The sequence below is a fragment of the Mesoplodon bidens genome (genome assembly GCF_964165515.1).
Source record: "Mesoplodon bidens genome assembly, chromosome: 1".
NCBI classification, from domain to species: domain Eukaryota; kingdom Metazoa; phylum Chordata; class Mammalia; order Artiodactyla; family Ziphiidae; genus Mesoplodon; species Mesoplodon bidens.
In genome coordinates, this window is record NC_138176.1 from 38,585,231 (window position 1) to 38,599,583 (window position 14,353).

Sequence of the window (14,353 nt, forward strand, 5' to 3'; positions counted from 1 at the left end):
CAAGGTGTATAAAAAACACTTCTTCTTTTAAAGAAATAAGGACAAGAGTCATCTAATTTCATATTTCGCTTAAAGGTTCAAAGGTCAGGTTTGCTTGAGGATATGCTAAAATCTCTGCTTTGTTATAAGGAAGCATTTCATTTAATAAAATGGTTTGAGCATTAAGTAGATAGCTCTTGCTGTTTGAAAATTACTTAATTTTTTGAGTAGGTAATGTATTCACATAGTTCAAAAATCAAAGAGAATAAAAAGATACACAGTGAAATACCTCCCTCCCATCTCATTCTCCACCTCCCCCGTTTTTTATGTATCTTTCCAAAATCTCTTTATTTTAAATTTCTTTCTCTCTAAAAAAATCTCTTTAGAAGCAAACATGAATTATTGTTTTTCCCTGCTTCCCTTTTAATATAAAATATGGCTTATAATGCACATTCTTTTGTTCCTTGAATTTTTTACTTAATATTTTGGAGATTTTTCCATACAATACAGAGAGCACTTCATCATTTATCTCTGCTGATACATAGTATTCCACTGTATAACTGTACCATGATTTATTTAACAAGTGTCCTCTTGATGGGCATTTAGACTATTTCTGGTCTTCGATTAACAAATATTGCTGCTGTAAGTAACCTTGTATGTGTGCAAGTTTATTTATACGATACATTTTCAGAAATAGAATTTTTGGGTCAGAGGATATATGGATTTATGATTTTGATAGATAATGTTAAATTGCTTTTCATGTGGTCTTGTTCTGGTAATTACTCTCATAAGCAATATATGAAAGTTCTTATAGTTTTGGCTTAAAGTCTATACATATTTTTTCTTTTTCTCATAACTCAAGCAAAGCTGTGCTTTCCAATGCAGATTGAGGAATTTCTAGATAGATTACTTGAAATTGTTAGATATCAGAATAAGGATCTGATCCTAGTCAATCATCTGTCCAGATGTAGCTTATTTTTTTTCTTTTAACATTTTCTGATTTTAGAAACTTTCCTTAGGAAAATAAGGTGAGATTAAGGTAATTGGATAACTATCTCTTCTTCAATTAAAATTTTATGTGAGTAGAAAATTTTTATTCAGGGCAAACTTAAAAGCCCTCTGGGTTAATGTGAGCTTTGTATCATTATCTGTTTTTCTCTTAATATAATCTGATTTATCCATGTTGTTCTGCCATAAATTCTAGCTCTAATGAGCCTTTCAGTAATGTTACCTGGTCAAGACAGCCAATGCTGTTTTTGAAATTTAATTTCTAACTCTTGAGAGTTTTATGATTTACAGATCCTCTTAAAAACATGTTTCCAAAATGAGCAATGAGTTACAGCAAGGGCTTCTATTTTTTCTTCTGCTCAAGACACACAAAACATATTTTATTTCAGAGTGAACATATGATCTTGATTTCCTTCCTTTTTTTAAAAAAAGTAAACCCTGTATACAGATTTCGGATCCCATACAAAGAAAAATAGGTGTTGATATTATTTCTCTTAAAAGTGGTTAGTTGACTAATAATTAGTAGTGTGAGCCATTGTTCAAAAATGCAGGGAACCACAGTAAAAACATGCTTAGAGAACGTGCCTCCTCGTCTTTTTCTATATCCACCTCTAGGCTTCTCTTTCCTACAGCAGTTACAGCAAATAGTGCCAGATGCCCTATGGTATGTATCTCAACCACTGCAGGTGAAGGTGCTGTGCCCTGGGAAGTGAGCATCCTTTTTGATTTGCTCTCAGGTGGTAGGAAGAAGAATGAGGAGAATTCCACCTGCCCCTAAATACTTCTGTGCTTTCTCCTGTGTAGGCCTTGGATTCTTCATCTGTAAACACAGTCAATTGGCTGGGATGATCTCAAGGTTCCCCATTAGTCTTTATCACTCTCTGGCTCTACGGGTTATATTCTATATTCATTCATTCATTCATTCATTGTCAGGGGTGTGTGGATTGGGGCAGTGGATACCCTTGGTTTTCAGAATGGGGAACAGACTGAATGCACTCTAAACTAAGTCTGGTGATAGCATTAAGTCCCCACCCTTTTCCTCTGTCCTGAGGAGGCCTCCGTGTAGAGGATCAGTGGTACGTATATAACACCTGCTGTGAGCTAAGCTCAGAGGCGAGTTTTGGAGGAAACCTGTGACAAGTGACTTAGTTATCTAAAGGAATTTGTGATTCTCCTGAAAACTGCATAGGTGTTTCTCTGATGGTTTGCATTTCCATGGTCCAAGGCAGAGTGCGGAGCTGAGGCTCTGCACTGTCCTTCACTCCCATCCAGGAGCAGTGTTGTCAGTGGTGCTAATTTGGCTTATTTAAGCCAGCTAGACAAAAAGAATACGCACAATCCTTCACACCCAACATGGAACCCAGCTCATTCATGCCCCTTCCTCTCCTGACTTCCCCCTCTATTAATCACATCCTCTTCCTCCTGGACCTAGACCAGAAACTGCATAGTCACTCTTGACTCCCATCCTGGAGGAGCTGTCAGGTCCTCTCTAGGCTCCCCTGTTATATGGCTTCAGTTCAGCCCTTTCTTCTCTTTGCCAGGCCACCATCATACCTTATGCTCTTGTGACCATTTACTTGGCCATCTGAAATAAGCTCAGAACCTGAGAGAGAGAAAGAATTTCAAAACAGGAATAGGGAAATTCAGTCTGCTTATCTTTTAAGAAATTAATGCTTTTAAGAAAATAATGCCATACATCTGTACTATTTATAAGTCATTACAAGCTACGTTAAAACATTATTCATTTATCAAGGATGAAGTGAAGCTATTCCTCTTACTGTTTTTCTGTTTTTGTGTTTTTCTGGGATGCTGTGACCTTACTCCTGGGCTCAGGGATGCTAACAAAGGCATTCTTGTCTGTGGATAGTTGCTAAGTTGGAGTTTCTGTGAGGGGGCTAGGGCTGGGGATCTCCTATTCTGCCATCTTGCCGATGTCACCTCCGTTATTTATTTATAGGTACCACATTCCTTATGGGACCTTAGTTTAAAGCTGTGTGGTGAGCATCTTTCAGTCCTGTCTCAGTGACCCCCTCTGATTGTATGTAGAGCCTCACTTGCGGGTCATTGGAAGTTTTTTATGATCACAGGACTTGGCCACATGGCTCCTCTACCCATGCCAACTGCTCTCCTTTCTGCCAACCTCCCTGTTCTCATCCATCTTATGTAGTTTTGCAGGATTAAGCTTCGTAGAGCCCAGGTATAATTATATGATATTGCCACTCAGCAATCTTCATGAACCTAATAAATGAAGATAACACCATTCCTTAATATTTTGTCCTAGCTGTTGTCTTTACTGTTCACCCTCATTTTATGCAGCAGTGGACCTTTGAAGTTCACCATGGATATGTGCAAGAACTTCATGATTCCTCAAACTAGTGATTACAGTTGTAGGCTGTGATGTCTACGGTGACTTCTTCTGTAGAATGGGATAGAATACCTCTTTCACAAGGTTTATGAGGAGTGCTTGAGAACCACTGGTTGCCGCTGTGTTTACCCATCATCTAAGAAACATTTATCATTTGTCAACTGCACAGGTTTAAATTGGCACCATAGCCAAATTGCAAACGGTATAACTGAAGTTGTGTCTGTGATAAGTATCAAAGAACTGCTCTCTCACGTGCCGAAATCCAAATGAGTTATTTCCCTTTCGCTAAATTCTCCCTGGGCCTCAGCTGGTGACACAACCCTCTGGATTGGTGTTCACCCTGCCCACCATCTTTATTTCTATACATTCCTAAAAACATTTTTTTTTTCTGTCCTTCCAGCCCCACCCAGCTTAACTGCCAACTCTCCATGTTGCTTGAGCATGAAGGAGACACACTTCCTCCAAACTCCCAGATGCCTTGCTAACACCCCTCCTGAGGTGCTTTTCTTCCTCTGCTTCGGGGTTAACTCACGCGTGTACTTCTCTCTCCCCACCATCCCTCCCTGCAACCACTCTTTGAAGGCAGAGGCTGTGTCTTTGTCACCTCTGTGTTCCTCACAGCAACCAGCAGCACCAGGTAGCCTGCGTGTGTGGCCTAATTAAGAGATACATCGGGCAGTCTTCAGAATTGGGATTCTGAAGTGCATGAAGGGAATGGATCCTCTGTCTAGTAAAATAAAATAGACACTTGTGCACACACAAATTTTATATTAAGATGCAGAGGGTGTGTAAAGAATCCCCTGATTTATTTTTATTTAAAAAAATTTTCTTTATTGAAGTAGAGCTGATTTACAGTGTTGTGCCAGGCTCTGCTGTACAGCACAGTGACTCAGTTATACACACATAGACATTCTTTTTTCATATTCGTTTCCATTATGGTTTATCACAAGATACTGAATATAGTTCCCTGTGCTCTACAGTAGGACCTTGTTGTTTATCCATTCTAAATGTAATAGTTGGCATCTGCCAACCCCAAAGTCCCAGTCCATCCCTCTCTCTCCCCTTCTCCCCCTTGGCAACCACAAGTCTGTTCTCTATGTCTATGACTCTGTTTCTGTTTTGTAGACAGGTTCATTTGTGCCATATTTTAGATTCCACATATAAGTGATATCATATGGTATTTGTCTTCCTCCTTCTGACTTACTTCACTTAGTATGATAATCTCTCGTTGCATCCATGTTGCTGCAAATGGCATTATTTCATTCTTTTTTATTCCATTGTATATACGTACCACGTCTTCTTCATGCATTCATCTGTCGATGGACATTTAGGTTGTTTCCATGTTTGGGCTATTGTGAACAGTGCCGCTATGACCATAGGGGTGCATGTATCTTTTTTGTTTGTTTGTTTGCTTTGTGGTACGTGGGCCTCTCACGTTGTGGAGCACAGCTCCGGACGTGAAGGCTCATCAGCCATGGCTCACGGACGCAGCTGCTCGCAGTATGTGGGATCCTCCCGGACCGGGGCACAAACCCGTGTCCCCTGCATCGGCAGGCGGACTCTCAACCACTGCGCCACCAGGGAAGCCCTGAAATATAGGATATGTCTAATGTATGTAAAATTCACTTTGCCTGGGACGGACTTAAAAGAAAACAAGAGATTTTAGAGCAGCTTAAAGAGCAGGTAAGAGGTTGTGTAACTAACTGCTCATTGGAAAAGACATGTCAGACAGTTAAAGGTCTCAGGATAAGAAAACAATGGTTTCAAATACGAGCCCTCAATCTAAAGTCATAGCATTCTGCATTGTTGGAGTTGTTTTGAGATGGAGCTGCTTCTCACTAGGACACGCTGTGGAGGGGCAGAGAGGGTGATTAATGATTCTTTCAAATAACAAAAGAGCTGGCTGGAAATGTATTAAAAGTGATCTGAAGGAAGGACAAAAATCTTAGTTATCCAAGATATAATTATCATCATTATTAATGTAAGGGAATTAAAATACCTTTTTTTCCATAATCCAAAGATGTATATGCTGATGATCTTCCAAGGTATTTCTTCTATCTCTGATCTCTCCCCTGAATTCCAGACTTATCTAACTTTTAGTTTACATCTTCAATTAGAAGTTCAGTTGGCATCTCAAGTAAATATAGAAATTCTAGAAATCTGGGTTCCTTGAGCCTGTTCCTCCCTTGCTTTTCCCCACCTTGTTTGGTACCTCTTAGTCCCACAGGCCAAATAACCTAGGAGTCATTTTTGATTCCTATTCTTCTTTCAACCTCTCATCCAATCCAAGAGGAAGTCCTGTTAATTCTATCACCCAAATACATCTCAAATCCATCCACTTTTTTCCATTTCCACTGCTAGTCTAGGAAAATAGGAAAGACTATTATTACCTTTCCTTTGAGCTGTGGCAAAAATCTGGTCTCTGGTTCCCACTCTTGGTCCTCATACAGTATTAGTAAACTTTTGAAAATGTAAATCGGATTACGTCAGTCTCCTGGTTTAAAGTCTCCCAATAGCTTCCCAACACCCTTAGATTTTAATCTAGCCTTTGCCATGTCTTACAAGTCCCTAAAGGAGCTGGACTTGTCTCCCCACCCAACCTCGTCTTCTCCTACTCTCCTCCTCATTATCTGTGTTTTAGACATACTGACCTTCTTCCTATCTTGAACATATAAGTTCAAGGACTTTTATACCTGTTGTTTTTACTCTACTTAAAAAGCTCTGCTCCTACATCTTTGTATGACTAGCTCCTTCCTTTCACTCAGCTCAACTATTCCTTACCCAAGAGGCCGCCTGTGGTAGAGCTATCTAAAATAACCCCCTCCATTCTAGGTCACTCTCTTAGCCCTATTTTATTTTCCTTATAGCTCTTATCACTTTCTGAGTTATGTTGATTATTTACTCATTTATTCTTGGTTCTCTATTTCTCCCATTTAAATGAGAATAAGGACCTTACTCCAGTTTTATGTTTTTCACCTGTGTCCCCCACATTTGTGATTTCAGGCATATAAGAGAAACTCAATAATAAATATTTGTTGAGTGAATGCAGTTATATACTGGTAGCTTCTGGCATTTCCAGCCCAGAGGCATGAGCCTAGCATTAAAGAAAAAAAGCACCTGAATTTCAGATGAGGGAATCCTGCTAGCTCTTCCCATCTTGCTAACGGCTCCAAACTTTCTGCCACTTCAGTCTTCCCTATCCAACATGGGCTTACCAGCCCTCTGCCCAACCACAGAGTAAAATGAACATCTGCCTCTGCACAAGGACGATGAGGTCGGAGGGCTGCCCCAGGCATTATGATGTGGCTGTGAGATCTCCAAGGGACATTCAGTTAGCCATGTAAGTGCTTTGCCCACACTCTATGGAATTTATGCACAACTGGACACTATGACAAGTTCTACTTTTTCAACTATGTCTACTTAATTTTTAAACTTTGTCTCTGGGAAGCTGGCAGAGAGAGGCTATTGTGTCTGAAGAGGCAACATCTACCTTCAGGTAATTTTGTGTGGGGGGGAGGGGTGTTTTTTGTTTTTGCTTTTTGCCAGGAAGGAGTAGTCTTCCATTTTTCTTGGGAGACAGTTAGTGCCCAATGGGGTCCACCCCTCTTCCACACCAACCTGCATCCACATACAGTGCACCCGCCGTTCCTTCCCTGTTTCTTCAGGCCCCTTCCTGATACTTCCCACCTCCCTCCCTTCTTACAAATGGTAGAAGTGAGGCATTTATTAAATATTTTTATAGTCAACATTTGCAAATATTTTGTGCCAGGCATCAGTCAACAACCCCTTCTACAGTCCTAAGAGATGGATGCTATCAATTTTTATAGACAAGAAACAGACCCACCGAACTGAAGAAACTTTGCTTTGGGTCACCCAACTCATAGGTGGTCAAAGTCAGGATTTAGAACAAAGGGCTCTACGGGCTTCAGGGGCCCAAGGTCGGAATCTCCCACTCCTCAGCTTCCCAATGGAGACCGTTAACTACCCACGTGCAGGGCAGGGGACCGGATTACATGGGTCAGCCAAGGACCACCCACCACACGCCAGTCAAGGAGACGAGAAAGCAAGCCTCATAAAACGGTGGATGGGGTGGAACAAGAACAATCTGTCCACGGTACAAAGGAGGGGGAGGTCAGACCCAGGAATCAGAAGGCAAAATGGCAGGGGCGGACGCGTGTGACGCCGGGGGCTGCGGCCTGCGGGCACCGGCCACGCAGAAGACGCCCGCACCGGCCCGGGGCCGGCGACGACCAGAGCCGCAGGGAGGTGACAGGCCCGCGGGACGCGTCGCCCGGCACCCCCAGCCCCGCCGCTCCCCGGCCCGACAGTCCCGACCGCGGACGCCCGGGGCTCGAAAGAAGGGTCCGCTCGGCCACCCTCCCCCGCAGGCCCGCCTTCAGCCGTCCCGGACCCGGACGGGGCTCCCGGGGAGCGTCCCCAACGCAGATGCCCGGCGGCCGGGCTCGGCCCCTTCAAAGGCCGCAGCGCTGCGTTGGAAATGGAATACGCGAGAAACGCGGGTGTGCCACAAAGGCCCCACGGAGTTGGGGAGAAGAAGCGGACAGAAGCCCTCACCTCATGGTGGCTGGGCTCTGCGGCCGTCTTGGGAGGCGCCGGTCCTCTCCGCTTCTCTCCTCAGCGATCGGCTGCTGCGCGGAGTGAGCGGCCGCCTGCGTGTGCGCGCGCGCGCGCGCGAGCGGGATGACCGCAGCGCTAGTCCGCACGCGCGCGGGCGGCCGCTTTGTTCAAGGCAGGACCAGAGCGGGAAGAGGAAACTAGAAAGTGAAACTGATCCCCGACTAGGCGGAGTCCAGCCCCGGAAAACAGAAACTTGTGGAAGAGCTAGTTGAGTGGGCCCCGGAGCCGGCTGAGGCGTGGCAGTGAGAGGTTTGCGCAGCGCGGGGTCGTTCGCGGTGGAATTTACAGCTGGGCCTCGAGACTTGGTTATTGGCTCTCACCTGCCTCGCTGAGTCCACTTGCCTCAAGATTAGCTTTCTTGGGCGTGGTTGTTTGTTGTTGTTGTTGTTTTAACTAAAATGACAGGAGATTGCTCAGCGTTGTTTTGGTTGTGTGGAGGCGATGCGCTTTACAGCTTTCTGCGTCCTAGGCTGGAACTCAAGTCTTGATTCAGCCAACACAGGTGCAGTGCCCTGCACTTGTGCCATGATTTCCATTGGGTAAATCTAGAGAAATTCGGGGGCCAAAATGTATACATTCAACATTTTGGTAGCTGTTGCCGAATAGCTTTGCAAAGAGGTTTATACACCCCCCACCCACAATTGTGTGAAAGTTCCCTTGCCTTCCATGCCCTTGCCAACCGAGCTTCCTATAATAAGGTCCCAATAAAGTCGAGGTGGTATTAGGAATCTAAGCGGAAAATAGCGAATGCCAATACACTAAAAATTTTGTCCCCTTCGAATTCAATCATTCATTCCTTCAACCAGTTTTATTAAATAACTGCTAAAAGCCAGACATTGCTGAAGGCCCTGTCAATATAGCTGGGAATAAAAGAGACAAGGGGCAAGCCCTACCCCATTCACCGTCTTCGGCATTTTGTTCCTGGTTGTGCACAGAGAGTGGAGATAATTCTCAAACTTTGAGAAAACGTGTTCCTCATCGAAACGTTTAAAAGGCACCAGCTTATCACTTTTATACCATCCTAGTCACTTTGCTTTGAAATGAATGGACAGTGATGTACAGTTTTTGCTATGTGGTCACTGGTTTTAAAAGTGCTGACTTTTTCATTCAGTTTTGCTGGAAAAAGGGGCCTGTAGATAAAGTCAGTTCTTGCTTCCCCAGAATCACGTTAAACGTGGCTAACAGTGTAGGTACAGAAGTGTAGTTAGTTGTGCGTTTGTGATTTTATTACTCTCCTATTTGTTTGGAGTTAATTTGTAGTGTGAGAGGTAAAGATAAAGAACATATAAAACATTTTTTGTTAGGTGGTGCTATGGAGAAAAAGCAGAGAGAAGGTTGGAGTGCAAGGTGTTTTGCTGTTATACATATCTTGGTGAGGGAAGGTTTCACTGAGAACGTGACAGTTGAGCAAAGATCTGAAGGGGGTGAACGAATGAGCACTGTAGATATGGGGCTAAGGAAGAGCGTTCCAGGCTGGGGGAACGGTAAGTGCAAAGGCCTGGGGGTGCAAGCATACTTGGCAAGCGCAGATGGTGTGGTTGGAGTGCAGAGAGCAGGGAAAACGTCCTAAGAAGTGAGGCTGGAGCGGTAATGTGGATGCGGTGGGTGTGTAGGCTGTTGGAATGTTTAAGTGGGAAGCCACATTTTAGAAAAAGTACTGAATGGTTTATTTGGAGGTAGACAAATAAGCCCAGAATTTCCTCCTTCCTAAGGATGTAGAACATTTAATAGAGCTCTGTTTGAACAAATGTCCAGTGTGTAGGTAGTGTTTTTTCTTCCTTGTTCCTACTCCTTTCCTTTCCTTTCTTTTAGCTGTATCTGGGCCAAGAGATGGTCTTTGCTTATTAAGGTTTGCATGGACAGCAGCTAAACAATCAATGATAAAAATCAAAAGGGAAAAAAAGATCCTGGTTATCAACTTATATTGTTTAGGAATTCAAATTCAGAAAGACAAAAACCGTCTATAAAAATTTTAAAGGAGGGCTTCCCTGGTGGCGCAGTGGTTGGGAGTCTGCCTGCCGATGCAGGGGACGCGGGTTCGAGTCCCGGTCTGGGAAGATCCCACGTGCCGCGGAGCGGCTGGGCCCGTGAGCCACGGCTACTGAGCCTGTGCGTCTGGAGCCTGTGCTCCGCAACGGGAGAGGCCACGATAGTGAGAGGCGCACACACTGTGATGAAGAGTGGCCCCCGCTCGCCACAACTAGAGAAAGCCCTCACACAGAAGTGAAGACCCAACACAACCATAAATGAATAAGTTAATTAAAAAAAAAAAAAAAAGAAGACAGGCTTCAAATCACAGAATTTAAAAAAAAAAAAAAAAATTTTAAAGGAATATACACTTTCAGGATTGAGAAGAAGCAAAGACCTGACTGTTGAGTAGGTGTTGAACATGCTGAAAGTACTGGATGGAATTTGAATATCAGTCTTTTTTTTCACAGACTGTTGGATTGGGTGGATTCTTGGGAAAATTCATCATGTATTACCTTCTGGATTTATTCTCATCAACCTGTGAAACACAGCAAGTAGAGAAAAAGAGAAGTAGAACATGAAACTTGGCAACTGATCAAAAGTCTGCTTGGGAAACTGAAACTTCAGTAATAACTCCTCCAAGGAATAGATATAAGCCAGAGTTTCTGAACCTTGGCACTATTGACAGTTTAGGATGTTTAAGCAGCAATCTTGCATCTCTCCACTAGATGTCAGTAGCACCCTGCAGTTGTGACAAATGAAATTGTCTCCATATAATGCTAAATCCAACTTCTTTTGTTGTTGTTGTTGTTGTTGTTGTCCGGAGGGGCAAAATCCTCCTCTTCCCTCTTCCCCACAGTTGAGAATCATGTAAGTAATACCCTCATGTATATACCTAATTTATTTGAATTAGTCTTCCCAGCACAGCCCGAAAGAGAGAGGAGGTGGACTTTAGGTAGGACAGGGAAAGTGGATACAGATCAAGGGAAGTTGGGGGTGGTACTGGAGTTCAAGAGATGGCCTGGGTGAAAGGATTGATATCCAGGGGAATGGCAGTGAAGGCGTACTCCCTTCAGCATGGGCTTCAAAGTGGAGATGCCTGTATCACATTTGGTGTGGCTGGGGACAAGATACAGAGCTATGGACACAGACTGAGGGTGGGCAGCTCAAGCTGGGGCAGGCTGTAGGGTAGAGGCTTTTAGTCCCAATGCCATTCCAGCTCTAGCAGCGTCGTGAGAATGGAGACATTGGTGGCCAGGATGATCCTCAAGGAGGCAGAGCCTGTGGTGGTGTGTAGACAGCAATTAGCAAGGACTTGGGCTGGGGCACCTATAATAGTAGTGAATGGCAGGAGCTATGGCTTGGCTTGATTCAGGGTACATGAGAGAGCCCCGCTGGGCACTTGGGGGGAGCTCTAAATCAGGACACCGACTGAGGTTCTGTCAGTCATTTCCGTGGGAGTAACAAGCTCCTGAAATTCAGCTGTCAACTTAAAGCTGTCAGTTACCGCTTGGTAATCCCTGGATATGTTCATTTGTAAGCTTGGCAATAGTATCTTTAGTACCAAAGAGCATCTGTTTTCCTGGATTTGCTGGTTGTTGTTTTTCTCTGCAAACATCCAGGCTGTCACACATTTTAGTTTTACTGAGCTCCGGGAAGTGCAGAGACCTCTTCCAGAGTTGGGAAGGATGGGAGAGAGAGGTGGTATTAGGTTATAAGACACACTAAGTAAATGTGATCTCTGGAGATTGTCAAACACATCTCACACAAACACATTACATAATCCAGAGATTTATTTTACATTAATGAGCTCTGCTTTCTGGGTACAAACGATGTATAACAATACCTGGGAAAAACTGCCTAGTTGAGAATTGACCACTTATCCAATAATTATTTACCTTTAATATTTCTGACTCGGGGAGTTGGCAGTGGTTAGACTTATTTAAGTACCTTACAGCCTCCTCCCACCAACACAAGCACTTTAAGTTATGTTTTTGTTAATCTAATAAATCTCATGTTTTAGTGATAAGGAAGTTGTGAAAATTGCTTCTGTGTAACTCTGATGCCTGCCCCTCAATGATATAAATTTTGCTCACTTCATTTCCTATAGAGTTTCAGTAGAAATCCAAAGCCTTGCCCAATATTTCTGGGAATTCCCTGGGGACTTGTATTTTCTGTGGATTAGGGGTCTGCACCAGGAAATACAGGCAGCCTCCAGAATCTGGAAAAGGTACCAAAAGAATTGTCCCCTAGAGCCTCTGGAGGGAATTTGACTGTGCCAACACCTTGATTTCACGCCAATGAAACCAATTTCAGACTTCTCATCTCTACAACTGTAAGATAATAAATGAGTGTGGTTTTAAGCCACCAAGTTTGTGGTAATTTATTAGAGCCACATAGGAAATTCATACATCTTCCCCCCAGACACACACAAGAATGAAAAAACAATAACATTGGTTCCTTAATTTTCCTTTTAAAAACATTATTTGTTGTGCATTGTCTATTAATAAAATGTCATAATCAAAGATGATTGCTGCAGACGGTCTCTCAGATCCTTTAGCATCCTTTTCTTTTGTTTTGTTTTTTTCGTTTTTGCGGTACGCGGGCCTCTTACTGTTGTGGCCTCTCCCGTTGTGGAGCACAGGCTCCGGACGCACAGGCTCAGCGGCCGTGGCTCACGGGCCTAGCCACTCCGCGGCATGTGGGATCTTCCCGGACCGGGGCACGAACCCATGTCCTCTACGTCAGCACGCAGACTCTCAACCACTGCGCCACCAGGGAAGCCCGTAGCATCCTTTTAATATTTCTTTTTTCTTTTTCTTTTTAACATCTTTATTGGAGTATAATTGCTTTACAATGGTATGTTAGTTTCTGCTTTATAACAAAGTGAATCAGCTATACATATGCATTTATCCCCATATCTCTTCCCTCTTGTGTCTCCCTCCCTCCCACCCTCCCTATCCCACCCCTCTAAGTGGTTACAAAGGACCGAGCTGATCTCCCTGTGCCATGTAGCTGCTTCCCACTAGCTATCTGTTTCACATTTGGTAGTGTATATATGTCAATGTTACTCTCTCACTTCGTCCCAGCTTACCCTTCCCCCTCCCCGTGTCCTCAAGTCCATTCTCTACATCTGTGTCTTTATTCCTGTCCTGACCCTAGGTTCATCAGAACCATTTTTTTTTTAGATTCCATATATATGTGTTAGCATACGGTATTTGTTTTTCTCTTTCTGACTTACTTCACTCTGTATAACAGACTCTAGGTCCATCCACCTCACTACAAATAACTCAGTTTCGTTTCTTTTTATGGCTTAGTAATATTCCATTGTGTATATGTGCCACATCTTCTTTATCCATTCATGTGTCAGAGGACACTTAGGTTGCTTCCATGTCCTAGCACTTGTAAATAGACCTGCAATGAACATTGTGGTACATGACTCTTTTTGAATTATGGTTTTCTCAGGGTATATGTCCAGCAGTGGGATTGCTGGGTCATATGGTAGTTCTACTTTTAGTTTTTTAAGGAACCTCCATACTGTTCTCCATAGTGACTGTATCAATTTACATTCCCACCAACAGTGCAATAGGGTTCCCTTTTCTTCACACCCTCTCTAGCATTTATTGTTTGTAGATATTTTGATGATGGCCATTCTCACTGGTGTGAGGTGATACCTTACTGCAGTTTTGATTTGCATTTCTCTAATGATTAGTGATGTTGAGCATCCTTTCATGTGTTTGTTGGCAATCTGTATATCTTCTTCGGAGAAAATTCAATACCAGCAAATGACTGAATCAATAGCACTTCAAACAAAATGGCATAAAACAAGAGAAGCTACTTGGCACAGTTTGACAATGAATTAAATTTCAAACATCTTCATGGGGAAAGCTGACCTTTAATTGACTGTGTATTTGTTTTACTGTCTTTCTTACTAGATTGTAAGCTGCATGAGGTTTGGGGAAAATGTCTGCTTTGTTTCACTGAAGGGTAGCAGAATATGCCACCCCCAAATATGCCACCTTGCCATAGGATTATTTTGAGCTAAAGGCAGTTGAAAAGAAGCAGATATAAGGAAAGCTCTCTGCTCTCCCCCATCTGCCTGAAAAAAATGTCTCTCCTCCTCTACCAGGAATGACAGAAGTTAATCACCTGAGACAACTCTAGTCTCTAATCAACCCAGAGACACAAAAACAGAAAAATATACATCACAAACCTTATAAGCAGGCTATTATCTTCCATTAGTTTCCCTCATATATTTGCCTTCCTATAATTTGCCACTTAGAAACTAAAGTTCTTTGCCTTTACCTTATCACTTCTCTAAACATGTATTGTTTGTTTGTTAGAATGCTGTGTAAACCCACCCCCTTGAATTACTCATCACTGGGTACTCCCCTG

At 43.2% G+C, this 14,353-nt stretch overlaps 1 protein-coding gene across 1 annotated transcript; it reads left to right on the forward strand.

The window, feature by feature from the left end:
• Nucleotides 1-6,899: 6,899 nt before the first annotated feature.
• On the forward strand, nucleotides 6,900-10,574 carry LOC308625635 (uncharacterized protein). The gene is made up of 2 exons (XM_081250083.1): nucleotides 6,900-8,239; nucleotides 10,429-10,574. The coding sequence occupies exon 1, from the start codon at nucleotides 7,510-7,512 to the stop codon at nucleotides 8,200-8,202; it is 693 nt and encodes a 230-aa protein (XP_081106209.1). The 5' UTR covers nucleotides 6,900-7,509; the 3' UTR covers nucleotides 8,203-8,239; nucleotides 10,429-10,574.
• Nucleotides 10,575-14,353: the final 3,779 nt, after the last annotated feature.